The sequence below is a fragment of the Lepisma saccharinum genome, chromosome 14 (assembly GCF_977018435.1).
Source record: "Lepisma saccharinum chromosome 14, izLepSacc3.1, whole genome shotgun sequence".
Classification (NCBI taxonomy): Eukaryota; Metazoa; Arthropoda; class Insecta; order Zygentoma; family Lepismatidae; genus Lepisma; species Lepisma saccharinum.
The window spans coordinates 33,583,826-33,611,706 of NC_139242.1; the positions used below are offsets into that span (position 1 = coordinate 33,583,826).

General features: G+C 38.2%; 1 protein-coding gene across 1 annotated transcript; it reads left to right on the plus strand.

Annotated features, from left to right (window-relative positions):
* Positions 1-731: 731 nt before the first annotated feature.
* Tom7 (Translocase of outer membrane 7) lies at positions 732-27,881 on the plus strand. Its single transcript, XM_083134882.1, has 3 exons — positions 732-990; positions 18,961-19,009; positions 27,484-27,881. The coding sequence occupies exons 1-3, from the start codon at positions 888-890 to the stop codon at positions 27,497-27,499; spliced, it is 168 nt and encodes a 55-aa protein (XP_082991008.1). The 5' UTR covers positions 732-887; the 3' UTR covers positions 27,500-27,881.

Sequence of the window (27,881 nt, forward strand, 5' to 3'; positions counted from 1 at the left end):
CTCGACGTTTTCTGCATTGTAAGTTGGTGGAGCTTATCGGACATTGTTAGGTTTTATTCCAGAAATGCAAAAGCAATCACTTAAAGTGAAAATGACATGTAGAATTCAAGATTTCAAGAGCTTCGGGAAATTTCGAACATCTCCCGTCTCGAAAATTTTCCGACAAGTGTCGGGATTATTAAACAAGGACCGAGTTTGCTGCAACGTGCATGTCTCTTTTGAGCATGCAGCAGAAAAAGAATTTGGCACCAGACACTACCTAAACAATTTCCCATGGAGGAAAGAAGATCCCTTCCCGCACACCCCTTCGCTTCTTTTATCTGATATGAAAGATAAGGAATCCTTTAGCACTAGCACTTTTGTTTTGGTGTTCAATGTTTAAAAGATTTATCAAGCGTTGCAGTATTGCAGCAAAATACCATGAGTTGTAGAAATAACGTGTACATAGGCTACAAATTACGTAATTTTCATTAAAAATATTTTTTATCCATGGAGAAGAGACATTGAAAGTCCTGATGAAAAACAGTTTATGTCTCTTTACCTACGGTGGAGGACATTTGGTTAGACTTATCATTATCGGTTTTAGCGGAATCTCCCTTATCGCACAACGCTAGAACAACTTTGTTAGGTTTGATTCTCTCAGCATAAATACGTTTGCAAACGTATTATTTATGCTAAGAGCTAGCCTAATGTAATAACTTATGCATGTAGTCTAACAAATGACAATAACAGCATTCCTCAGTGACTTGAAAACGCACGGGTATCCTAGCGTTGTGCGATAAGGGAGACCTGTGTGTCAGCGACCAGCGTGTCTTTCCTAACTTGTAGAAACGTTACTTGTTCTTTATTTTTATTGTTTAGAATACACATCAAAAGAAGTGAACAGAATGGTGAAGATGAGTCCAGAAACCAAGGATAGATTTACAGTCGCTTTAAACGTAGTGAAATGTAGTTTTCATTGGGGATTCATACCGGCAGTGTTATTCTTAGGTTAGTCAATTCAGCATGGTTTTGTTCATAATGACTAGTTTTTCCTAAAGGCAAGAGTAGTAGAAAGAGCTAATCACTAGTTTCACCTAAAGGCAACAGTAGTAGAAAGATTAAAATTTCGGTAACCACCAAACGTCTCTAATTCCCTTATTTTCGTATTTTTCACATTGATACTTACATATTCTGCATTCGTAAGGATTCTTCTATTTCGCGTTTCGTTTTTTGCAGGCAAATAATCTCAATTTTCGAAATATGGAGTATTTTTATTTTCTTCGCTTTTGCTTGCGTTACACGCGATATGGCGGAGAAATCTTGACTAGCGTAGTCCATGATCAGTGGTTATGCAGTGTTGCGACCTTCTTCATAGCAAAATATCTAGGTACTAGTATGGAGAATACGTAAGTACGAATGTCAAAAATTGACGAAACTCGGAAGTTATAGGTGTCGTATGGTGGGTGTGTTGTGAAATTGGTGCCGGGTGTTGAGGATCCGGTGGAGTTTTTGGTTGCACACGGGGTGGTGAAGAGAGGAAAGGAATGTGCAAAGTGTGAAATTGGAAATAATTGCGAATCATTGGCGCTAGCCCCACGAACCATTGGCGCGTGGATAGGTTAGTAGGGCCACGCAAAGGTTTCAATAGTGTAAAAGATAGCCCCACGAACCATTGGCGCTAGCCCCACGAACCATTGGCGCGTGGATAGGTTAGTAGGGCCACGCAAAGGTTTCAATAGTGAAAAAGATAGCCCCACGAACCATTGGCGCGTGGATAGGTTAGTAGGGCCACGCAAAGGTTTCAATAGTGAAAAAGATAGCCCCACGAACCATTGGCGCTAGCCCCACAAACCATTGGCGCTAGCCCCACGAACCATTGGCGCTAGCCCCACGAACCATTGGCGCTTGCCCCACAAACCATTGGCGCTAGCCCCACGAACCATTGGCGCGTGGATAGGTTAGTAGGGCCACGCAAATGTTTCAATAGTTAAAAATTGGTTTCGAAAAAAATATTCTTAGCCCCACACACCATTCTCGGATAGCCCCACGAACCATTGGCGCTAGCCCCACGAACGATTCACTGATAGCCCCACGAACGATTCACGGATAGCCCCACGAACGATTCACGGATAGCCCCACGAACCATTCACGGATAGCCCCACGAACCATTCACGGATAGCCCCACGAACCATTCATAAATAGCCCCACAAACCATTCACGGATAGCCCCACGAACCATTCACGGATAGCCCCACGAACCATTCACGGATAGCCCCATGAACCATTCACAGATAGCCCCACGAACCATTCACGGATAGCCCCACGAACCATACATAAATAGCCCACGAACCATTCATAAATAGCCTTAGAGATACTGGGCGAAAGGGGGGGGTTATAGCCCCCATCAACCTCACATTGAGCACGCCACTGATCCTGTGCACGTCATGTTGTCGCAAGTTCGTAATCAGAAATGATGAACAGTAACTCACGTTTATTTACGTTCTAGAACTGTTACACAGTTACAAAACCGCGTATTTGGAAACACTGACCGGTTGTTACGTCATGAAACGCTCGCAAATATTTGGTTCACGTAGTAGACGGACATCAAGGGAACAGCTTTCGTGCATTGGAGTGACATTAATGTCGAAAATTACATGATTTACCGGCAAAAAAATTTCAACGAGGTGAAAACAAACTTCCAAGACCTTCCTAAAGTATAAATAAACCCATTTCGGTAAGTACTTTCTCCTGTAAAATTGAAGAAATACGTTTTGGGGATACGAAAATTTTACCGTAGAAAGAGCTAATCCCACCAGCAAAAAATCTTTTTTATGAAAAAAATAGGGTAAATTACCCATATCCGGAAAACGGCAGAAATTTGCTAGTTCATTTAATTTCAATATTCGTACTTACGTATTCTGCATTGAGAAACATTGGGTAAAAATTTACTATCCTTCGGACACCTCTAATTTTTTCGTTTCGTCAATTTTTGACATTCGTACTTGCGTATCTGCTTCGCGGAACATTCCTGAAGGTGTATCAGCGTTGTTTTGATGAAATTAATTGCAATTTTTCACGTTACCAGTATGTCTTCCAATTTCTAGATCCTGATACTAGCACGACACCAAATTTTAACTATGTTTCCTAACCTAACAGAACTAACCTAACCACGTGCGAATGGTTCGTGGGGCTAGCACCAATGGTTCGCAATTATTTCCAATTTCTAGATCCTGATACTAACACGACACCAAATTTTAACTATGTTTCCTAACCTAACAGAACTAACCTATCCACGTGCCAATGGTTCGTGGGGCTAGCGCCATGGTTTCCTTTCTTCATGACCCCGTGTTCAATTAGAAAATCCACTGGATCCTCCACACCTGGTACAAACTTCACCATGCATCCAAGACACGTCATCCTTCTAACTCTCGTTGCAAATGCAGACAGTTCAAAACACTGGATACCCAATGAACATGAACAAAACACAATCACGACACGTCATGATACAGTCACGACGCATGATAGTGTACGAAGGTGTACGCACCAAACGCTAATCTCCGTCGGAGAATTAATTTTCAACGAACAACATGAATTTCAGCTATGAAACATTCCCACATCACACAAAACACCTTCCCGATGTTCGACAATGCTACAGGAACTTATTATGGTAAGTAGTTTCTTCTGTAAAAATAAATAAATGTGTCCGAAGGATAGTAAACAAGTACCGTCATGGTATCACTACCGTAGTTGGCAGGCAGTGTTTCCACCCCACTCCACCCAAAAATACCAACGTAGCCCTACAAACCATTGACGCATAGCCCCACGAACCATTCATATACTGTCTGACCAGCGATCCGAGAGCTCTCGAGTTTTCTGCGCATGCCCGAAGTAGAAGAGTCCAGTCATAAATTGGGGGAGTTTGCGGAACCGCTTCTCTGAAACGCGAGCAGCGCGAGTGTCACGTGGGGAAAGAGAGCAATGTTGCCAACCGGAGAATATTGACACAAGATATTGGAAGTGCTCTGGCCGTGGAGAGGCGTCTTTGCAAAAGCTGAAGTCTTGAATGTAGCGCCAGTTCGGCATCTTTGACCCAACCCCAGAGAAAGGCGACTGGACCCGTATCTGGTTTCGAGCCACCACTATGGGCGCCCGGAAGGTGGGCGGGCAAGGGGGGGACGCCCCCCTGAAAAATGAAAGTCAACCAAAAATTATTTATTTCGCACATATAGTTTCATTTTAGCCACAACAATATTTGTTAATTATTGCATGATCACCATAAATTCAAATTTAAGCAATGTGTTTTTAGGGAACAGCACTATTTTTGGAGAAAATGTGCCTTGTTTGCCCCCCTGGAAAAAAATACCTTCCTTGCCCTTCCCTGGAAAAAATCCTGCAGACGTCCATGGCCACCACCTGTTTTTCCGTAAAGCGCTGTTGTCACTTTTGCCTGCAGTGTTTAGACATCCATTCATTCACTTCGACGTTTTACTCCCATGGTTTTCGTTACTTATGTTCTGGTGGATAAGCATCCTCGCAGATTGGTAACACTGTTCAACGTGCAACCGCGAGCGGCACTCTCCCGCCTGCCTTCCTATCGCCAACTTCCCCTTTTTCTTGGCACTTTGCCAACTGGAGCTCTGGGATCGCTGGTCAAACAGTATAGCCTCATGAAGCATTTCCGGTAAGGTTAGGTTAGGTAGGGTCACGTTTAGGTTAGAATAGTTAAAAATTTGTTTAGAAAAAAAATGTGTAGCCCCACACACCATTCTCGCATAGCCCCACGAACCATTGACACGTGTTTGGAAACACTGACCGGGATTACGTCATCACACACAGGCAACATCCGGCTGGAAGAAATGGATGCAACAGCTTTCGTGCATCACACATTTATATCAAAAAATAGATGATTTACCGGAAAAATTCAATGAACGATGTGAGAAAACCCTTCCCCGAACTTCCACAACTATGAAGAAACTGCATTCGGCAAGTAATTTCTCCTGTAGATTTGAAGAAATCTGTTTTCCGGATATGAGAAATTTACCAAAAAATTTATGCCATATCTCGTTCATTCACCTGTGTTTCAAAGTTAAACTATACTTTACATTGGAAAAAAATATTAAATTAGACACACCTTGAAAGTAACCGAAGGTTTTACCCTGCTTTAGGCACGTTATTTGCTGTAAGGTAATATTATTATTACCTTACTCTATGCTGAACCATATATAGACGCGTGGGGCACGCCTGTCCCCAAACCCTTTATCTATCTTTACGGTATGAAATACACCATAAATTATGCATAGACGCATGGAGCACACCTGTCCCCAAACCCTTTATCTACCTTTACGGTATGAAATACACCGTAAATTATGCTTCAAATGCGTGCTGGACGTTTTTTCTTCTAAGATCAACTGCACTTTCCAAGTGACGTAATATTATAAAGTTAATGTCAGTCGCATGCTTGGGAGACAGTTGTCCTCCACACTCCTAAATACCTAACAACTGAAACATTGTCATGTTCACTATCGTCACTAATGCATACCTATGTGTTCTCCCCTTCCTAACTAACCCATTTCCCCATAACATCTGAAATTCTGAATCTACTGTGTACTCTGCCTTTCTACAGTTTGATAGATATTTCTTGTTACATATTCAGTCCCCAAAGCATACGACTGACATTAGCTTTGTAATATTATGTGAGGCCCAAGTTCCTTTTGTTTTACTGCGATTTCATCATGCTACGTAAGCAATTTTTACATGGTTCGATTTTGATTTACATCTGTTAAAACATACTGTGGAGTTTTAGCCATTACTTACTGCGTATTTCCGTGGCACTGTTTTTTCATTTCCATATAATTCTGTACTTGCAAACAACAGCCATTTGTTTACAATTGTCTTGGTTAGGAACTGCCTTTTCTATCTAGGTCACATGTGTGAGGTACGAAGGGGTTTCCAGTATCGGTTCACAGATTCTTGTCGTTTATTGTGCATTGTTCGGATGTGTACTTTCTTCCTGCCGCCAAAATGTTTCAAGATTTCGTAGATGTATGGAACCGATACAAGCTGCATGAAACTTTTTCTAAAAAGAAGACAGCTTTTCAGTAATGTGTTGACAATGGCTTTCGGCACACATTTTGTGCTTGTCCACACCATAAAGAACTATCTTCAATATATATATATATTTTGATGAAGGAATTGGGAGCATAAAAGTCGAAATATCAATTTTACTAAAACATCGTCCTGAAGATCGCTAGTTGAACGCTCATTCACCCAATTTCTACCGGATGCAGAGCTGAGCAAGAAGAATTTTCCACTTTGCTCTGCACAGTCAGCAAGGCAAATGGCCCTTGTCAGCAGTGAGTGCACCTTCACTTAAAAATTCCACCTGCACCCAGGGATACCCCAGGTGTACAGTTGGAGGTGCAAAGTCCACCAAGTCATGACTCAATTCCAATGTATAAAACCCCTGGAGATGGTAAATCGATCTCTCACTTTCACTCCAGAAATTACCAGCAACTCGATCGACGAAGACCACAACATCTGTCAGTTGAGAGATCGCGACTTTACGAGGCGGCAACGGGTGAGCAGTTCAAGAAGCAGTCTGGACTACAGAGAATCATTAGCCTAAGCCAACCCGAGTCCGGAGGATCAGAGCTCTGTTAATTAAGCTGCTGAATCACCAGCCGCCTCTTATCGCCTCCAACAATCTCTCCAGTGGACACCCGTCTCCATCTGACTGTCGCCGATGCCAAAAGCCAGGGTCCACAACAACAAGCAAGGTGCGAGTAGCATTCAACGACTTAGGATTCCAACAATCCTTCTTCCGCACCACTCAGCTCAGGGTAGAGGTGGTCCAGCGAGACTCAAACTAAAACATACTTATTTTCACTGAGCTACGTCTCAGCGTGACTCGATCCCATGCCAGACCCGACATCACGCTACAATATATATATATATATTTTAACATTTCTTACATACTTTAAAATAGCTTTTGGGTCATTCCACGTGAAATCACGGTGGAGGCACATAGTGGTTTGGGCCCCAATTTAAACTGTAGGCCCAGTCCCGATTAGCCTTTCTGTGCATAAAGGGGACTTGAAACAACAATTCAATCAATCCACGTGAAATCACCCAATTGAAAGACAAGAAGCTGCTTCATAGTCATGGATTTGCTTCATATTTGTTTTACTCATAGATACTTGGTCTAATATGACAAATATGTAATATTAGACTTTTCCAACAAATATTTTGAACCAGGAATTTTTGAATTGGGTGGATGAATGAATGTACCATGTGACACAAGACATGTCATATCTCGGAAAGTATGTGTACTATTTTGATGATTTAGGTATTGTTGGAGAGGAGAAGAACAGTCCTAACAGAAAATGACTATATTACCACTCTCACCAACTCAGAAAGAAAATTTTTAAATAAAGTAAAATGTTGTGATGAAAGAAACACTCCCACTTCAGGTAATTGTTTGATAGGGAGTCCCAGGTTTAACACAATGCAAATTGTTACACAGCATAATCAATACATGTCAAACATAATATTAAAAAAATTAGAAAGGTAATATTTTTCATAGTAAAAATATCACTGGTTTCGGTATAGGGTAAATAGGTAAAGTGCTCCCCTGTCTTAGCACCATGCCATGAAGGCGTATTGGGGTTGTGGGGGTAACGCCTCACACTTTCTTGATCCGGTCGTGAGTGGGGGTGATGTGATCAGCATCACACCCCTGACCGCCTTTACCCCCCGGGGTTTCCCCCAGGTACCCATGTTATTCGATGCTGGGTGGGTGCCGGGGCCACTTCCAACGTTGGAAAAGTTCCCGGATTTGAACCGGCCGGGGATCAAACCTAGGACCTATAGCATGGTAGTCAGTCGCGTTACGACTGAGCCACCGTGACCACATGGTTTCCGTATAGGGTGTATGAACCAATTTTCCACTGGCAACAGCTATATTTTTGACGAATTGCTTTAAAACACTCGCTAAGTACCAGTAGCGTAGCGTCCTAGTATGCCCATACGCCCGGCATTCCCTGATTTAAAATTTTAAAAATGCGTAAATGCTGTAAATATAAAGTAAAACGTGACTAATTATATACATGTTTGAGCATTATGGCATTATAAAAGCTATTTTTCGCGATCCGTCTACAACGCTCCATTAACAGCTCTCCTTGTAGCATTTCTCTAATGTCTTTTTGCCGGACGCCGGCTAGGTTTGGGCGTACAGGACCATGCCTGCCTGTAAGCAGAGAGAAGGAGGGAAAGCTTGTGGCTTGGATTTCTACAGCACGGGTGAAATGCTCTCGCCATACGTGGGCATACGGAGCACCTGATTGGTTCTAGGGGCCATGTGACCTTTCCTGCCTTCCGATTCAAGGTGCTGTACTTCCGATGCAGACGACAGAAGTTGAATTCCTACCCGGTTTTTCGCGCTCGTGCCTCTGCTCGTGCTGTGTAATGCTACAATACGCAATATTGACTGACATATCTTTAACGACCACTGCATTGTGTAATTTATCGCAAGAACAGTGAAGTGCATTAAAAACTAAAAGAACAAAAAAGTTTTTGTCAAACTAGTTGATAAAGTCCTCGTGGTAGAAGTTCAGCCTGTGGCTGCTCTACCACCTAACCCACAAAACTATTCATTTTAAAAAATATTTTTTTGTTAGTATCTAACTGCCTAATATTGTGCCAGTGGAAATGTTTAGCATTCGTTTCAAAACTCTTAACATCGTATGATCTCTTGACAAAATTATTTTAAAATGTTTATCAGCATTCTCAAGATACAATAAACAGTGGTCTGAAACTCTGAATTACTACTAATAGGCACTGTTACGTCAGTAGAGTGTACAATTGTTGGATCATCCACCCACCTTCGTGTCAGAGTGTTTTTCACAGCATGCTAAGATGCCAGAGGTTTCCGGTTCGAATCCCGGCCTACGCATGTTTGTTCTTTGTGAGTGTCTCTTCATCAACTTCATCAATATCATCACTCATATTCATATTTGCGATTAGCCAAAAGTGGTAGAAAGCGAAGTAAAATAAACCAAATCAATCAATAGTTGTATCATCCACAACAATGAAGTCTAGAGGCGCTTGTGATTCAGGTAGGTTTTTTTAATTACTTGCGTCATGCCGAAAGGTTTCCTTGATTATAAAATACTGGTTTGCTACACATATGTTATACGTGCGGAGCAAAATACTCCGAATGGTGTACGGTGTTTCTGACTTGAGCAATCTAATTAAAAATGGTATAAAACACCAGTGCTCCAAGCATTTATTGCACACTGAGGCATCTTATTTTCTAGATAAAACAAGCATGGATCATGTTTTATCGGAACCCGGTTGACTTAATGTAATAAACACAATGAGATTGTGATTTTAAATAGACAATACATATGTCGGCTAATTCCATAAATAAGTGAAAAAAAAAAAAAAAAAAAAAAGGCCTACCCCTTCTTCGAAGTTGGCGTTCCCATCCAAAATGCTCATGCTACCCCACTGCTAATTACCACTAATATGAGTACACATAATATTGTTAGGAATATTGAATAAGTGGGAGAGGCATTACTTTTTAGTTCATAGAAATTGTGCTAGGCCCAGAATTTTTGTCCAGAATGCATATGGGTCAGTCCATACCTAATGTTCAAGCATTGGTTGGTTGACCACTTTTAAAATTTTCAATATTTTTGTTGTGTTAATACATATGCAGGGGTAGTTCAAAGTAGGCATTATTTTTCTAAAACTTGACTTTGTTTAAAAATTGTAGCCATTTTTTTTCATGTAGTAGTATGCAGTGATCAGAACGCTACATTTTAAAAGTAGCTATGCTACAGCTACTCTTAAAAAAATGTAGCTTTGCTACGGCTACAGCTACATTTACTGAAAAGTAGCTCGCCATGCTACTTCTTTTCACTGCTCGCTACTTTTGTGCTACTTTTTCATAAAAAAAATAGAGGTATTCAAAAGAAGCCCCTAGCAGTTGTACATACTAGAAAGTAGATTCCATTATTTATTATGATATCCATCATTCTATCATTTTGATAGCAGTATTGCCGCAGTTACCTAATTTTACTAACGTGTTTGAGAATAATGTGTGCGTGTGTAAGTGGCAAATTAATTCAAATTTGATATCCAAGTATTACCATTAGGGTGTTACTCAAATCTGATATATTTTTATTTATGTTTTTATATCAACGTATATTTCTTGAAGATAAATACCTGTTGGCCGGATTTTATTGATGAATGTAATTTGGTTATATGGATATCAGAATTATTTATATATCAATGAAATAAATTACGTGGATATCTATCATCTGCGATATCAGGACATTTATCATAGGGAGCGGAAGTTGATACCTAAAAAATATAGGTATATGACCTTTAGAATGTCCTAAAAAATGCGGGGAATGACATAAAAAATGAGCATTAAATTTGTTAGTTTCCGGTTAAAAATTGAAATGAAAAGGAAATTAAACAAAATGCAATCGTGCTTTCAAAAAACAAAGGCACCAAATGCAACCACGTGCACATTCAGTTAACATATGCAATGAGGATTTCCAATGGAAACAACCGAATAATTTTAAAACAATTTAATGAAAAAGTAATATACACTGAATGAATGGTGCGAAATGCATTAATTTCCCGCATCTTGGCCTGGTGATGTAGTGTGGTGTGTTTCTCTGGCACTGTAAAGAGGAAGAAATTATCACGATCCACGTAAGACAATTTTTGTTTAGAAATTTGACAATTTTTGTTTAGAAATTTAACAAAATGTATAAAAAATAAGGAAACCAAAATCAGGGATGCATCCGGGAAAGGGTTCATAGGCACGGCCCCCCAGGAAAAAGTGTGTCGGAAAAGTAATTTTTAACATCAGAAATTGTTTGAAATATCTCGCATACAAGCACTTTCTAAATATTTAACGATTTTTTCCACTTACCTTAAAGAGAGTTGCAGTACACCACCATTGTCTTTCGGAGGTTCTCAAAAGAGAATCTTCGTCTGTTGTCAGCCAGACTCAAGAATATTACCAAAATAAAAGAAGTGACAAAATATCACGAAACAATAGACCGAATATTGCGAAAAATAAAGGGAAAATGCCGAAAATCGGGGAAAATGACCTAAAACCTGAAAATTGGCAAAAAAATGCACTTTAAAATTACCTTTTTGGGGTTCTAGACCAAGTGTAATATTGTGTATATTTAATGGGCATCGTGTCCGAGTTATCAGAAAAAGGATGACATTTCATCAACTTCCGTTCCCTGTTTATCATCTAGATTATTCATATTGCCATTATCTAGTAATAGACGTGGTCTTTTTAAACCTCATACACAAGTAAGCGTTATTGTTGAATTTTCTGTGACACTGTTGCCACATATGAAATTTACCTCAAAATTCCGAGAAGAAATGCAGCTACAGCTACAATTTTAAAATGTAGCACTGCTACAGTCGTCGCTACAAGTAGCGTGCTATTTCCGACCACTGGTAGTCTGTGTAAATTTCACAATGAGTGCCAACATTCTACGACAATTAGCCTTTCTGCTAGGAAATTTTGAAAACAATCACTAAAAAATCAGTTACCTTATGAGCCTTAGAAGTGCAACAAAATAACACAGCTGAGCTTAGAACAAAGAAGAAGAAAGAATGTTCAGCTTCACAAAAGCACCCATGTGCAGTATAGTTCAGTGTTGCAATCTTGCAGTGAATATAGAAAGGGGGACACTGGTACCCCACATGTCTAATGGAGGGTTAATAATAAAAAATAGTCAGTCCACCAGTCGTGCATTGTATTTAACACATGAGTATGGTGCACAATCAGCGTTTATAATAATTCCTTTACTAGCAGGTATAAATCAACAACAGTCAAGTCCATAATGAAATGTGATCCAAAGACCAAAAATCAGCGGGTCTGCTTGTTCACTTGAAACACACAAATGAAGCCCCATGCTGGAATCTGGAGACAGTCATTCAATCAGGGCTGCTGTGTCAGTGGAGAAATATACAACAGCTTTGCACCTAAAAAGAGGTTTTCTGTTATTAGATGAGCAACAAATAATCATCAAACTGGAATTAACAGGTGAACCCTTTTACTTAGTGTGCAAGTTTACAGGATGTTTGACAGGGATTATCCCCGCTGGAGCTCGCTATCCCTGGCAATAAAGTTGGAAGTGGTTGGAGTTTTCTTTAGTGGCTTTTTTCACAAAAGTTTGTCAAATCAATGAAAATACAGGAGTTGACAGTATTTGTAGGGGGAGGGGTTTGGTATTAGATTTTCTATTTTAGATATGGGCAAAGAAAAAAACTGTATCATTGAGTGTACCTTTGATAAGTGAGTTGAAAGATGGATGTAGCACTATTTTCTTTCTTCATCTTTTTTTTTGCTTAAAGTGCATATTCATATTTCAAATTCAAACAATGAAAATTATATCATACTTAGATTCTACAGGGTGGTCCAATCATATGAAACATCCGAGTAAAAGTTGAATGACATCCTCAGTGGCGTAGGAACATATGCTGAGGCCCTTGGCAAGATTAGAATGCACAGCCCCAATCCGTTCTTTAAATTTGAAATCTCAATGTGAATCGATACAAAGCCTTCAGGGATACGTCAGCAGATTATCATATTTAAATAATAATAAAAAATTACTGACGAAAATGATATTTAATAATATGCAACGGATAAATGTACACTTGACAGAAGTATATTCATGTAACTGCTGGAATTTTTTTTAACCAAAGCAGTAGTTATAGTACATTTTTAAACATGTTCTTCGGTAACTAAGACATAACTCAAATATCCTTAAATATCCTAAACTTTTTTAAAATTCAAAATACAAATCGTATATTTAAAGATAATATTTTTAATGAGGTTTTTCTTTCTTTCCTCATTTCAAAATTTCAAGGCTGTAAATATCACAAACCATGGCATAAGAAGAAAATATCGAAGAATGCATATAAATTACCGCTGTTTGGTGGGGGAGGGGGTACTAAACCACAATCCTGCCTTGGGTGCCAAAATATCTAGTTCTCTATACAATCGGTTTCATTATCAACAAATCTTAAAACAATAGTCATTTGCTCCGTACGTGTGGAATTATGGGTACAATCATTTGGTACAGCTATTTTGACTTCTTTCTTCAAATACAGCCATTTTGGCTTTGCACATTAATTGTACTAGTTAATTTTGAATTTCAAGACTTAGATGATAATTCTGAATCTGATTTTGATGTACATGTCTAAAATGTTCTTGTAGTGTTAAATATTTGATGCAGTGGCATAACAAAATCGTCAAGTGGCTGCCCGCAAGAAACAAATTTGAGTCCCCTTGTAGTCATATTCTTCCAAGAAATATAAGTAATTACTTTGAATGACTATTTGGGTCTACACTTAACATTATTAATTGTACAAATCAAACATCTATCTGTGAACTTTCGTATATTTCTTTGACATTTGTGTATTCAAAAGAAGAAACACAAATACTTATCCCCTCCCTTCCCCCTCTTTAACAGAAAGCTGACTTCCGGGCTGGGAATGACACTTTTACTTCACATCATCATTAGATCTTGCCCTTTCACGTTCAGCAGTGAGAATACGGAGTCTGCTAAATTTGGCCGGAATCATACTAATCTACATCTACAGTAGCTTCCAGGAGTTCTTCGGAAGTTTCAAATTTGAGAAAAATAGTTCTTCTGTTGTGATTGTTCCTGGAAAAGTAAGATACAAACAGAAGGCAGTACAGAGAACATCGGAAGCTACTGTAGAGTTATCAATTAGAAGAAACTTTGCCAAAGTTGATTTCATATTTAAGCACATTCCTAAAAATTAGAACCTGATCAAAAAATTGGAAGCATAAATCATCTTCGCACTCATTACAGAGATCAAGAAGCTGTAGGAAGGAAGGAAGAACTGCTAATATTATCCATGCCCTCCTTGAGTTGAAAAACAACACAAGCATTTAAATTCCTCGCACCTTGCTCATGGTAGTTGGAGGTGCTTTGTTGTTAACATATTAAAATTGAGAGTTCAAGGTCAAGAGAAAGAAGAAAATACAAGACAAAGTGAGTTTTATTCAAGAAAAGAATAAGGAAGTTATCATCAACTTTTGCCTAAATGTTTCATGTGAGAAATACAACAATAATTTTTACTTTTTTCCGGGCCCCTTAGGCTTAGGGCTCACCTGCCTGTATGTTACACCTTTGATTTGACGTATTCATTCAAATTATAATGTTAAACTAAAATTTAAAGCCAAATAAAAACAGAAAGTTTTAATTTTATTGTTCATAATTATTCTCACATTTATTTATTAAATTTTTTGTATCAACAACATGGGACATGAGACCCCTTCAAGTGCCCACTTTGCCCACCCTTGCTACGCCACTGGACATACTGTTCCGCAAAACTAACACTGTAGGTTTGTAATAGCAGTGGGGGAAAATGTTGTAGGGCATATGACGTTTTGCCCTAGCATCAACCAGGATGAAGTTAATAATGTTTCTGTGTTTGCTTTATCGTTGCAGGTGACCTAACACAGCATGGCTTTGATGCAGGCAGATTGCATTGAGATCGTGCTGATCTCAGGTGAGCAAAGCACAAGGGTGATTACAGATGATTTCAACCATCACCCAGATAGGGCACCTATCCACCCAGGTACTAGGTAAAGTGCTTGCCAAATTTTGGGAAACAGAGTCTGTGGATGATAAACCAAAATCAGGCTGGTCACGCACGCAAATTCCACATGGCGACCAGGATCGTCTACTGATAGGTGGTGAATAAGTTGCAATTTATTGGGGTACCACTTATGCATGCTGAAAATCTGCATAATGGACATACGTCTAACACCGCTTTCTGGGCTATACAAGAAGCGTTTCATTTTGGACTCTTGCAGAATGCAGCCAACACTGCTGTGAATGTTGCTTCATCCGTCGACGTGCGTGACTTGCTGATTTTGACGGTAGTTGAAATCATCTGCAATCACCCTCGTGCTTCGCCCGCCTGAGATCAGCATGATCTCAATGGGGTTCTGCCTGCATCAAAGAAAGCCATGCTGTGTTAGGTAACCGGCAACGATAAAGCAAACAAAGAAAGGTTATTAACTTCATCCCGGTTGGTGCTAGAGCCACAACAGTGGCGAAGATGTAGTACAAGCAATGCAAGCACAGCGTGCACTATTAAAATATTATTTAATGTGCTTAATGTTAAATGCCTTATTTAGTTCTTATCGCACTCGATTTCGCGAAATTTTACGGCCGCAAACTCTCTCAGCAGCCTGTTGGCAAGCAGCAACCTCTCTGCTTGCAGCCACTGCGCGGGGAAACTAATGCTCCTGAAGTATCATATGGCGAAGGGTAGATGCTGGTGAAGGCACGGTCCCCAAACCACTAATAAAAGCTCTGCCTTGACAGAAACCGACATAATGCCCCAAGTAAAGTGAAGTGTTCCCCTGTGCATAGCACAACGCCATGAAGGCGTATAGGGGGTGTGGGGGTAACGCCCCACACTTTCTTGATCCGGTCGTGAGTGCGGGTGATGTGATCAGCATCACGCCCCTGACCGCCTTTACCCCCCAGGGTTTCCCCCAGGTACCCATGTTATTCGACGCTGGGTGGGCGCCGGGGCCGCTTTCACCGTGGTGAGTTGGATATTCAGCAGATAAAGGGCAGTAGTTGCCACATGATCCCTGAGCAGATTTGAAAGCAGCTCGATGGGAGGCATTGTCCGTGTCTTATCCACACTTGTGAGTTGGAAACTGCACAGAGAGTGGGTGGAAAACAAAGGGCAACATGCCTCGAGCAACCATTTCTGCTACTGATCGCATTTGAATTGTAACTCTGCAAGAGGGATATCGCCAAGTGGACATCGCTGCCCATGTTGGAGTGAGCCTAAGTGATGTCTCTCGAGTGTGGAAAAAGTTCAAGGAGACACAATCAGTTGCTGATCGACCAAGGACAGGGTAGCCATGCAAAACAACACAGGGAAGATCGGTACGTGGTGATTTCGGCATGTTGTAGACCCACTACAACTGCTACCAGTTTGTGCCAGGATCTGCGGAGGACCTCAGGATCGAATGTTTCCAATCCGACAGTGCACAGTGCAGAATCGACTTCATGAGGAAGGATTGACATGAAGAAGACCCATACCCAAGGTTCCTCTGAAACAGCACCATAAAGAGAGACTGTGTAAGGTGGGCAACAATGCGCAGCGAATGGAGTCTGGAACAGTGGGAGCACAAGCTCTTTGCAGATGAGGTCACCATCAGTTTGCACCCGTTAAGCAAAAGCATAAGGGTTTGGAAACGATCAGATGAGAGATTGAATAAGCCCTTCATCCAGGAACGTCACCAGCAGCAGGGGGCCCCATCATGTTTTGGGGTGGAATCATGTTTGGTCAACGTACAAATCTAATTCCTCTCCAGGGTCACATGACTGGTCTGATGTACAGAAATGCTAGTAGGTACACGATAGGTACACGGTATTGCACTGCTTTTCTTTTGTGTTTCGCATCCCACATTTTCAATCTTGTGCTTCTTGTGTGATTTTGTTTTTTCTGCATGGCTGCACTGTTTTCTTTCTGTTTGTATGTCTCACCTGTACTAATGAATATGATTCCATGTATCTAGTACAATAAAATGATCACAAACCCTGAATATGCAAAACTTTTTTTGAGCACTGTATATACAAAACTCTATATACTCTAGTTATGTGAGTGTTTATATACTACATAGATATATTTAATAAGCCTACTGAAATGTGAAGTTAACACTTGTGGAAAAACCATCCATTCAAAAAAGCCGGATTTTTTACAACTACTGCTTGTCTACTTATGAATTCTATGTTGAAAGTTGTATTTTCAATTTAGATATGAGTTTCTATTTACAGTATAGAGATAACTGAAAGCTGTGTAACAAGAAAAACACATCAAAGTAATGCATTTTCATTGATTTGAAACACTTTTGGGTAAAAAAAAAGCCGAAAAAAAGTCCGACCAAAAAAGCCAGTTTTTTTCCCCGACCACTTCCAACTTATTTTCAGTGTAGACCGTAAGTGTAATAATGAACAATTGGAAATAATATCTGTGAGAAAATGTGGTTTGTTGCAAATAATATTTTTTCTTCCTCCCCCTTCCTTAAAAAAAATGCTATATTTCCATCAATGTATGCATTTGATGTTTACACCTGAATGAACAATGGATGGCATTCCACTCCTCCCAAAGCAAGAAGTTTAATTCGCACTCCTGTTACCAGTATTATACTGGGAAATACCTTGTGTGTGCAAATATTGAAAGCCATTAACATCCATGTCAGCGAGTCCCTTTGTTGGGGAGTACCAGAGGGAGAAACATTTTGGTTCAAATTGGGCAGAAAGTGAGCTGATGTATGTACTAGTAAGACTTTCCCAGACTTTACATCACTCGACGTCATACATTTCTGAAAAATCTGAAAATAGCAGGCTTTAAAAACTGAATCTCAAGTAACCAGGACTTACTTTTAATGCAGTGAAATTAAATGTGTGCCATACTCATGTGTGGTATTATTCACACTGTAATTGATAGCATGCAAATATTACTCGGAACAGAACAGAGAGACTTTTTAAATTTTAGATTATTTTTTTGGATCATTTTAAATTCCCAGTAGTAAAGCAGAGTTTTCTGCACTCAGTTTACACTCATGGTTGACTGACTTTCCACAAACACTTTAGCCAGCCCCCATGGCAGATTGGTTAGCACATCGCACTACAACGCCAGGGGTCCCGGGTTCGAATCCTGGCCTGGGCATGGGTGTTTGTGAGTGTCCATTCATCATATCACTCATCCCCATCTTTGCAAATTACCCAAAAGTGGCACAAGAAGCGAAGTAAAATTAAGCAAATAAATCACAAACATTTTAGCCTGAGAAATCGCACTAAGCATATCTGAATCATTCTGTTGTAGAGCAAATTGCTGCTGCTGTTTTAAAGTTTTGAAAACATCTTGATAAGTCTTCACTTCGCACTTTTCTACTTCCAATGCAATTTCATTTCCTCTTCACCTACATTCTCCTTTCTGTAAAATTCTCAACCAAGGCATCAATATCCATTATATCTGGTGTGGTTTGCACATATTTGTCTATGTTGATGATGTCCTCAGCATTGCAACTACTGAAAGCACCTTCTTTCATGCAGTGTCCTACTGGTCTTTATAATTTTCTGTATTTCAGCCATAGAAAATCCTGCTTTTTGGAAACATTTTGTCAGTGTATCTGGTAACAAACTTACATTTACTTGATTTATCATAATAACCACATCTAGAACTGAGATGGTTCTTGCAAGTTCGGAGGTGGATAATATAGAAATCGGTGCATTGGTGAGCAAGGATTGCATTGATAACTTACAATCAGGGTGCAAAATCCTTTTTTGGGGGGGCAGGGGGGGGATTTTGTTATAAAAACATAAGAATAGCAATTAGTTTTGACTTCAAATATTCTTTATCAAGGATAGTACCAAAAACAAAATAGTGTGGTTGCAAGTGTTGAATGCTTTCTCTCTTTCAAGAGATCATTAGCAGATTACACTAATAACAATATATGCACAATAAAACTAAAGTAAGAATGAGAGACAAATGTAAGTTTGAAATCTATATATGTATAGAAAATAAACTTGTAAATAATAGAACTATTTCAACAATTTTGTAATTTATTGACATCTTGAACCACTTAGTAAAGGGATTTGTGTGCTTCCTACTTTATAAATATCTGATTTGTGTTGAATAACATTATATGTTAATCATATTCGTGCATTTTTGTAGATTAAGATCTTCCTCCCCCTCCTCCACCAGTCCTCAATGATTTTGCACCCTGCTTACAATGCACTTTAACATTCTGACTGGCACTTAAATCCATTGATTGAGAAATGCTTGTGGTGTTTGAAGGGAGATGCTTGTTATTTATTGTATTCGATATGTATATGCCAAGTACTATATGTCATTTTTTCTTTTGCAGGATTTCGCAAAGGACCTGATCCAGGAATGCCAGATATCTCTATCTTGAGGTACTAATGATTTTATTATAATTTTAGATAGCTACTTTTTGTGTGCATGCACCAATAGACCTAGTTTGTATATTTAGAGGATTGCAATACTTACGTGCCATATTTCACTGTACCCTAATGGAAGTTAAGAGAAGGGAAGAAGTCAGTACTTTATATTAATATGTATTCTTAATAACATTTAAAAATACAAAACTTCCTGTACTTATCTGGTTTTTTTTCTGAACGACGTGTCTAGAAACTACTGTTCCCTTCCTCAGGTTCTTTTTTTAGGCTATCTGGAATACTTCCTAGCCACATCAAGTCTCTTCAAAAGCCAGGAAAAAGGATACAGGTACGACTTTGCTAAAGGAAGAATTTGGAAAAAATTTCTTGTTACGACCTATTAACACTTCCATACCCCCCCTTGACTGTTTAAAACCACAATAAAAACATTCTCAGTTTAAAAGAACCATTTCAAATTAAAAAGATAAAAAGGCGACCATTTCACTTCCTCGTATTAACTTCAGGATGACTCCTCGCCGAAACGGCATTCGTAAAACACAGATACTCACCTAAACGTAAGTACAGGAAGTTTTGTATTTTTAAATATTATTAAGAATACGTATTAATCTGAAAAAGTGAGTAATTGTGAGTAATTCGCACATTCATAAGTTACGAAGTCAGTACTTTTGGTACAAATTTTATTCTCAATTATCATTGATCGTGATTGTCCATCTCGGAAGTCTTACTCATTATAATTTTCCTCTTTTTAGTAAAAAAAAAAGAAGGAAGTTTCCTACCATGGACATCCGGGAAATTTTTTCCAGGGAGGGGCAAGTGAGGTATTTTTTTCCACACGAAGCAAAGCAGGCATATTTTTCCCCATAATAGTGATACACCCTCAAAAAAACACTGCTTCAGTCTGAAATTATTATGTTTCTTCAATGCCCTTATAATAATGAACATAAATTACTGTGACTGAAATGAAATGATGTGTGAAATATATAATATTTAGGTGGACATTCATTTTGCTTGCCTCCCCCCATTTCAGGACATCCATGCTTCCTACTATTTGTTAATTTGTATGTGATTTTAATTTTTCTGGTCATCCCACTTTGAAACCTTTATCTGTACTATATCTTAATAAAGTAAGTGGTATTAAAACTATGCAGCTTGCCTGCCTGGGAAGTTTTGCAGGGTAGGCAGGACAACTTCCAAAAAATATATTTCTTTTTTCTGAAACTTTAATAAGTTTATTATTGCAACTCTCGTTGGTTGTCCCTCGGCAATGTCATCTTCCACATTTTTCGACTGACACAGGAACTGAGGTCGTACCTTGTAGAAGAAAAGCATGCCAATGCCGAACACTTCATTGATAGTGATTTTGTCCAGAAATTGGCATACCTTTCTGATGATTTCCACAAACGGAATATTCTGAATGTATCTCTACAAGGCACAAGGGAATCCTGCAGCTATCAAACAAGGTGTCAGCCTTCAAAAGGAAGTTGCTGCTTTGTAAGAGGCAGATTAAAGACAAAAGCATTTGTGAATGCTTCTGTACATTCAGCATGTTGTAAGAAACAGGAGTACAATTAAATGAAGAAATGTAAACTTGCTGTATGCCTGTTTTTAATATATATTATCAGGGTGGCTACTCACCAGGAATTATGCGTAAATTATTGTCTCCGGGAATTCTACATGAATTTTTCTCCGTAGACGTGAAAAATTGCAACTTTCATTAATCCAAATCCCATTGAATTTATACACATTTATAAATTTTCATGAGGCAAGTCTTTCTCAGTTTCTAACTATTATTTGTATCGAGAATGGAAAAGAAAGCTACGTTACTTGGTTAGTGTCCTTTGCAGAACAATACATTAGACAGATGGAAGAATATTACAAGATAATTTAGAAGTTGATTAGTTAAGTTTGACTTTGAAATCTTTATATATTAACAATTTTTCATAGATTAGTATATCCCGTTTAGTTAAGTTTGACTTTGAAATCTTTATATATTAACATTTTTTCGTAGATTAGTATATCCCGTAACAATTATGACTTGTGTTTGTAGAAATATTTTGAGGCTGAATATGTGAAATGGCAAATGTAACGTTACTTAAACACTCCGTACCTTAACTTAAATATATAAATATATATATACCATTTAATTCAATAGAATTAGAATTTTTGGATAGGATTGGAATCTCACAGATCCTTTATATTATTAATATATTGGGGGGGGGGGGGTGAGAGAGGGTAATACCTAAGGCTAGAATAGAGAAAACATCTGCTTGTACCCTTGAATTTTTGGAAAGTTTGCCTTGAAAACCGGGAATTATACTTGAATTTTATCATGGTCCTAGAGTGGCCACCCTGATTATCCAGCTTCTCTTGCTGTCTGTATTTATACTTTGTATCTCATGAATATCGTATCGCTGAATGAAGACAGTACTGTAAAAAGATAACTAAAAAAATGTACACCACCTGTATTGATATGACACATTATATTTTCATTACTTGTATGTGTACCAAAAGTAAATAAACACATGAAGAGATTTCAGGTTGGTTTTTCATGGTCACATGAATTTATATATTATTACTGAGGGAAGGCAAGTACAGATTTTGGCACCTGAAGGGATACATGACAGCAAGAAGTTTGAAAAACCCTGTCTTAATAAGTTATATCACACATAAACACAAAATGAGTACTAAAAATCCACAATGAAATTATTTTGAAAACAAAACAAGATAGCAATGTTCTGTTTTGGTAAGAAGAAAGCCATATGATATCCACGCAGTAAAATATGCACGTTTATTGTTTGATTTAACGTGTCAAATCTACAGATGAAAGGAAAAAGTTGCTACCAGAAACTTGCTTAATGTTGCATACTTTAGAAGTTAAGAAGATCTAAATATTGTCACCAAAATGCCAATCATCACTTGCCAATTGTGAGAGAGATTGCAGGTTTGATGCACACAATATGGTACTACTTTATGTAATATTTGATGCACACAATATGGTACTACTTTATGTAATACAGGGTTATTCGAAATGATGGGTACACTTTCATTCATGTACATTTCCTTGAATATACATTACATATTAATAATATACATTCAAGAGAGAGAGGAAGGTCTAAAGTTTACAAACTTACAAAAGAGGTTACAGATGTTCAATATGGCTGCCGCCTGCTGCCCGGCAAACATCTAAGCGGTAGCCGAAATCATTCCACACACGAAGAAGCATCTCTTGTGTAACTGAGTTCACTGCAGCTGTGATACGGTTCTGCAGGTCGCCCAGAGTTTGTGGTAAAGGTGGTACGTGCACGGCTTATTTGACATACCCCCACAGGAAAAAGTCACATGGTGTGAGATCAGGAGATCTCAGGGGCCAGGACAGAAGAGCCAGGTCTTCATTTCCTATGCGACCTATCCATCGGCGAGGAAGGGTTTCATTCAGAAATCGTTGAACATCATGGTGCCAATGGGGCAGAGCCCCATCTTGTTGAAAAATGAAGTTTTGCGATTTTTATTCAGTTGAGGAGCAAGCCAGTGTTCCAGCATGTCGAGATACGAAATCCCACTTACAGTGCTCTCTGCAAAACAAAAAATAATCCGTAAATCTTTCAGTGCGATAAGACACAAAACACATTTACCTTTGGTGAGTCTCTCTCATGTGGCAGTGTGGCACGAGGATTTTCCACACCCCATATACGAACATTGTGCCTGTTCACTCTTCCGCTAAGGTGAAATGTCGCTTCGTCACTGAACACTACACTTGGGAGAAATGTTTCATTCTCCATTTTGTCTAGCATGTTCTCACAAAATTCAATATGCTTTTGTTTGTCAGTCTCGAGAAGCGCCTGCACAAGTTGTAAGCGGTATGGTTTGTACAGTAAACGGCATCTCAAAACTCGCCATACAGTTGCTTGAGGTATTCCAAGTTCTCTGCTAGCTGCATTAGTTGACTTTCTAGGATTGCGCACAAAACTGCCTTCAATTCGTCTCACATCCTCCTCTCACACACGCGGTCAGCCCATGCTTTTTCCTTTGCAGAGACATCCAGTTTGCTGAAATTGGTTAAACCAACAGTATATGCTCCTCCTAATTGGTGGTTCTATGCCGAATCGAAGACGGAATGCTCGCTGCACTGCTGTTGCCGATTCAGTTTTGCCAAACTCAAGAATGCAGAAAACCTTGTGCGGCACGGTGGCCATCTTACTCGGAACTGAACTGAAGGGTCCTTGGTGGCACGAGCATGCACACTCGAGTGGTTGGTTACACAACTGCACTCTAGCGGTAGTATTCGAAACTTTAGACCTTCCCGTCTCACTTGTATGTATATTATTCATATTCAATGTATATTCAAGGAAATATACATGAATGAAAGTGTATCCATCATTTTGAGTAACCCTGTACAATGGTGACACACGGTAGTATTTGCAACTGCTACAAGTAGCAAATACTATATTGCTATATTGCTCCCCCCCTTATCTATTGTGTCTGTATGTGTGCAAATAATGGAATAGAAACAAGTGACAATTGTATTTCTCCTAGTGAAATATTTGGAGAACAGGATAATTAACATGTGGCAACACTGGAAAACAAGCTTTGTTGGAGTACTGTATCTACAGTGTGTTATAAAAATTGGTGCAACTTTTGCAAAATATGCTGCTGCGCAAATTTGATATTTCTTGTTTCCTCTTCATGGATGATTTGTTTTTTAAATGACAGTTTAGACCTGTGTAACTGATTTTGTTTTGTTTGAAATGTAGATTTGAAATGCATAATAAATAAGGTTACCAGACTTCTGGGTTTTCCTGGACATATCCTACATTTTAGCCTTATGCCCTGTGACTGGGAGGAATTTGAAAAATATCACAAATGTCCTTCATTTGGGCATTACATAATATTAATTAAGAAAATATGTGTTTCAGTTGAACAAAGAGTTACAAGTGTATTGACTGCACTCCCAAACTCAATAGTGAAATTTATTTTGATTCAGTCATTACCCAAAAAGAAAATAAAGGTTTCTGCTAGAACACTGGGGCCACATTCTGATGACGTCACTGTTCAGTGCGTGAGTGGAATTTCTTGCCTTGGGGTTTATTACTGATGGAACAAGGTGTTCCCCATTTTTATTCAATACTTTGATTGTGAAGCAGGGGTTATAGAGAACAAAGTTATCGAACTAAAAGCTACCCTTGGAGAAATTTTTGGAACCATTTCAAGTTATGGTAATTGCTGAATATTTGTTTGCAATTTCTGCTCATAATGAGAGAGTATTTTCATTACCATCAGCACAAAGGACTCCTGAGAGAAATAATATTTTCAAAAAGTCTGTAAAAAGTTTGGTACTGGGGTTCAGCATAATTTCAAACAGCTTGACTGTTCAGTCTATCATAAATATATTTTGACAATTAGGTAAAAATTGGCTCCTTTGAAAAGTGTCAGTTAAATCAAGTAGTAAGAAGTGTATTGTGTAGTATTGATTGCTAGTTTGGAAATTTTACATTTAAGAATTCATTAAGAAATCATATTTTTTAAAAGCTGAAAATTTTAAATTACTTTCTAATATGTTCTGAAAGTGTGTATTATTTTATTTATTGTGAATGTTGTGTGTCCTACATTTTGACTGAAAGTCCTAGATTTCCCTCATAGCGATCTGTAACCCTAATAATAAAACTATTCAGCTTCTGTTTGTAAGAAAAGACTATTTCTGAGGTGGCAACATTACTGGCCATGTACTCACATTATGTGTTTTATTTTTCTGCTCCTTCATGTGGTTACAGTTTTCTTACCAAAACAGAATATCAACATTTTTTCCCCCTTCAAAGTATAAAGAAAATGTCACAAGCATAATGCACAGTTATACATTTTGTTACGTACCTGCACATGTAAACCATATGGCCAATGATTGAAATAAGGAATCATAGATGGCAGCACGCGGAAGAAATATTAGGATCACAGATTATAGTAACAATGCGCACGCGAATTAAATGAAAGTGTTTGGGAGAACTGAAATTAATTGTGCTTACATAAATTTATGAACTGAGATAAACGATGGAGATGGATAAAGGCGAGATAAAGAAATAATCGACACGTGCAGCATATGTGATTGTATGTAAAGATTAATGAAGTTAAAAAGCGATTACAATTTTATATTCTCTACCGTCTTAATGGGAAGGAGTTTTCCCACTAGACCTTTTTGGTAGTTTTCCCTGGTGCGGCACCAACTCAGTAGCGGGGCATATATTGCTGACCTGGATCGAGGTCGAGTAACCCCTTTTATCTGCTTGTATTAGGCTATTGCGCAGCATGATTTGAATTATTTGTTGTATCTTTGACAATGCCCAAAAAAGAATGGAAATATAGCAGAGAAGATACGGGAATCAATCCAATGTTTAATAGATCAAGGAATTTTGGATATAGGTGCCTTTGTAAATAAGAGATATATTTACTAGAAGAATAAATATATGAAAGGTATATGATTTCATCAATAGAAGAATAAGTATATTGATTAACAGAAGAAGAAGATTATCGACTAGTAGAAGAAGTCTAGTAATCAATGTGAGAATACGTATATTGAAGAATTATAAGAAGAATTCTATTAATTAATGGAAGAAGAAGCCTATTGACAAAAAGAAGAAGTAGTTTATAGAAGAATAAGTATAGTGATTAATAGAAGAATAAGTATATTGATTAATAGAAGAATAAGTATATTGATTAGTAGAAGAAGACGACTATCGCCTAGTAGAAGAAGAAGCCTATTAACCAATTGATAGAAGAAGAAGTCTATTAACCAATTGACAGAAGAAGAAGCCTCTTAACCAATAGATGAATCAGCCGATTGATAGTAGAAGAGGAAGTCAGTCACATATCCATAAAGAAGAAGAGGGAGCCTATTAGCAGATGGAAGAAGAAGCTTGTTAGTCAAATAGAAGAAGTCCATCACATATCCAGAAAGAAGAGGAAGAAGAAGAAGCCTTCCAGTAGATTAAATATGTTGAGTAGAGATATATGTGACCAAGAAACACAGAGACAGCTTTAAATACAATCCTGTATATAAATTTAATGTAATATGAAAATTAAGAATATACGGTGCTTTGTACCTTCTGCAGTAGGTTAAACAAGTTGTTTCCTTTGTTCTCCTCCCCCCCCCTCCTTCTCAAATAAGTTATCAATCAGTTTTAGTTGCCCTGAGAATCTCATGCTTTACCCTGGCCTAAGCCGGACTGGTGTCACCCTCTCCTGGACGTGGCAATTTCAAAGCTGCTGCAATTTTTATTTGGTGTTGCCTCTTAAAAATATTTTCAAAAATATTACCATAAATTTCAAGAATATTTACTTTTAATATGATCTTCAAGTTAATAGTTTTTCTGGTCACAAGAGCAACATTTTTTTTAAAGAAAGGATTAATAACATATACTAAATACTTATTTTAACAGGAATGTTTTGTTATAGTAAAAGGAAATGTTAAATGTAGAATTTATTCAAGTCATGGTATTCAAGTAGTAAATTTTTTAACGAATGAAAACCTGTCTCATATTCACAAGAGTAACATTGGACATGCAAATATGTGGGTGCTGCATGAACTAATCAAATATCAAGAACAACACCAGTTTGAAATTTGCCGTATCCTTTGCCATAAAAAAGAACTCATATTTTCTTCTATTCTATTTTAATTATTTTATGGTACTTTTCTTCTTAGGTTAATCATGATGAGGATGAATGATGAAATGGTGATGGGACAAACACAGCGATAGGTTCATACCTGACCAGGGTTTGAATCTGGGATATCTAACTGTGTAGTGCATTATGCTCGCCACTCTGCCATGAGTTCCAACAAAGAACCTGCTTAATCGAATTATAATCATGTGAAAGAGGCATGTGCTGTACAACAAACACTGACTGGACTCTGGTGGGCGGGCATCCATGACAGCATCTTTAACCAAAATTGGCTCCATAGAAGATTTTTTGAAGGTATGGAGGCCTCCCCAATTGCATAATGGTAACATTGTCACCTTGGAATCATATTAACCTGGGTTTGATACCCATTGAAGGCACATTGTAGTTCAGATTCCACTTTATACTCCACGTTCTTTTCCGATGCTATCTGCGTATAAACTAGATTTAAAACAAAAACTCGGGCTCAAACAGAATGCTGCTTTGCACATTGTCTCGCACACATTTCAATAATGACCCAACAGAACTACTGGTACTGAAGTATGGAACCCAAACACATCCACCATACTATGCTGACATGGGACCCACCAATTCCCCTTTTTCATGTATCAGAACAACAATCTAAAATAAAGATTTTCAGAAACATACCACATGTGCAGAATTTGAATTCATTTCTCTCTTTTTCTTTCTTTTTCATTATTTCTAAAATGGAATTGTTATATTTATCTATTTTTAAATATTCTAACTAAATGTAACATGGGTGATTTATAGCTAGTGTAAATTGATTAATAAATACTTTCTAATTTCAGTTTATTGTGGCAGTAATGCAAAATTGCAGAGACTTTTAAGTTTGGCTGAAGTGTTTTTTTTATTTGGATCAACAGCAGTAATATCTTGAACAATGTTGGACTACAGTGAAAATCTCTGTGAAATAGTGTTGCAGAAAAAATCCACTTTTTGTGTCAAAAGTACTTCACATAAATATTGTTTCTCTAGCACACACTTAATTATACTTTCCATAAATTGTGCCCAATGTGCCATTCTTGCTTGTAAGAAAACTTGTCTGCAATCATCTTGCAAACTCAATAGGATATTAGTGTTCCTTTCGGACTATGTATAGCTGTGTAAAAGTGATCATTTTGTACAAAATTGTATCATTTTGTTAATATGAAGTGTATATCATAATAAAATATCATCCATCAAAGTT

Excerpts from the sequence above, each read along its gene's own strand:
- Tom7 (XM_083134882.1), top strand. The coding sequence starts at position 888 with ATGGTGAAGATGAGTCCAGAAACCAAGGATAGATTTACAGTCGCTTTA. Across the intron at positions 991-18,960 it reads ACCGGCAGTGTTATTCTTAG|GATTTCGCAAAGGACCTGAT; the intron begins GTTAGTCAATTC and ends TTTCTTTTGCAG.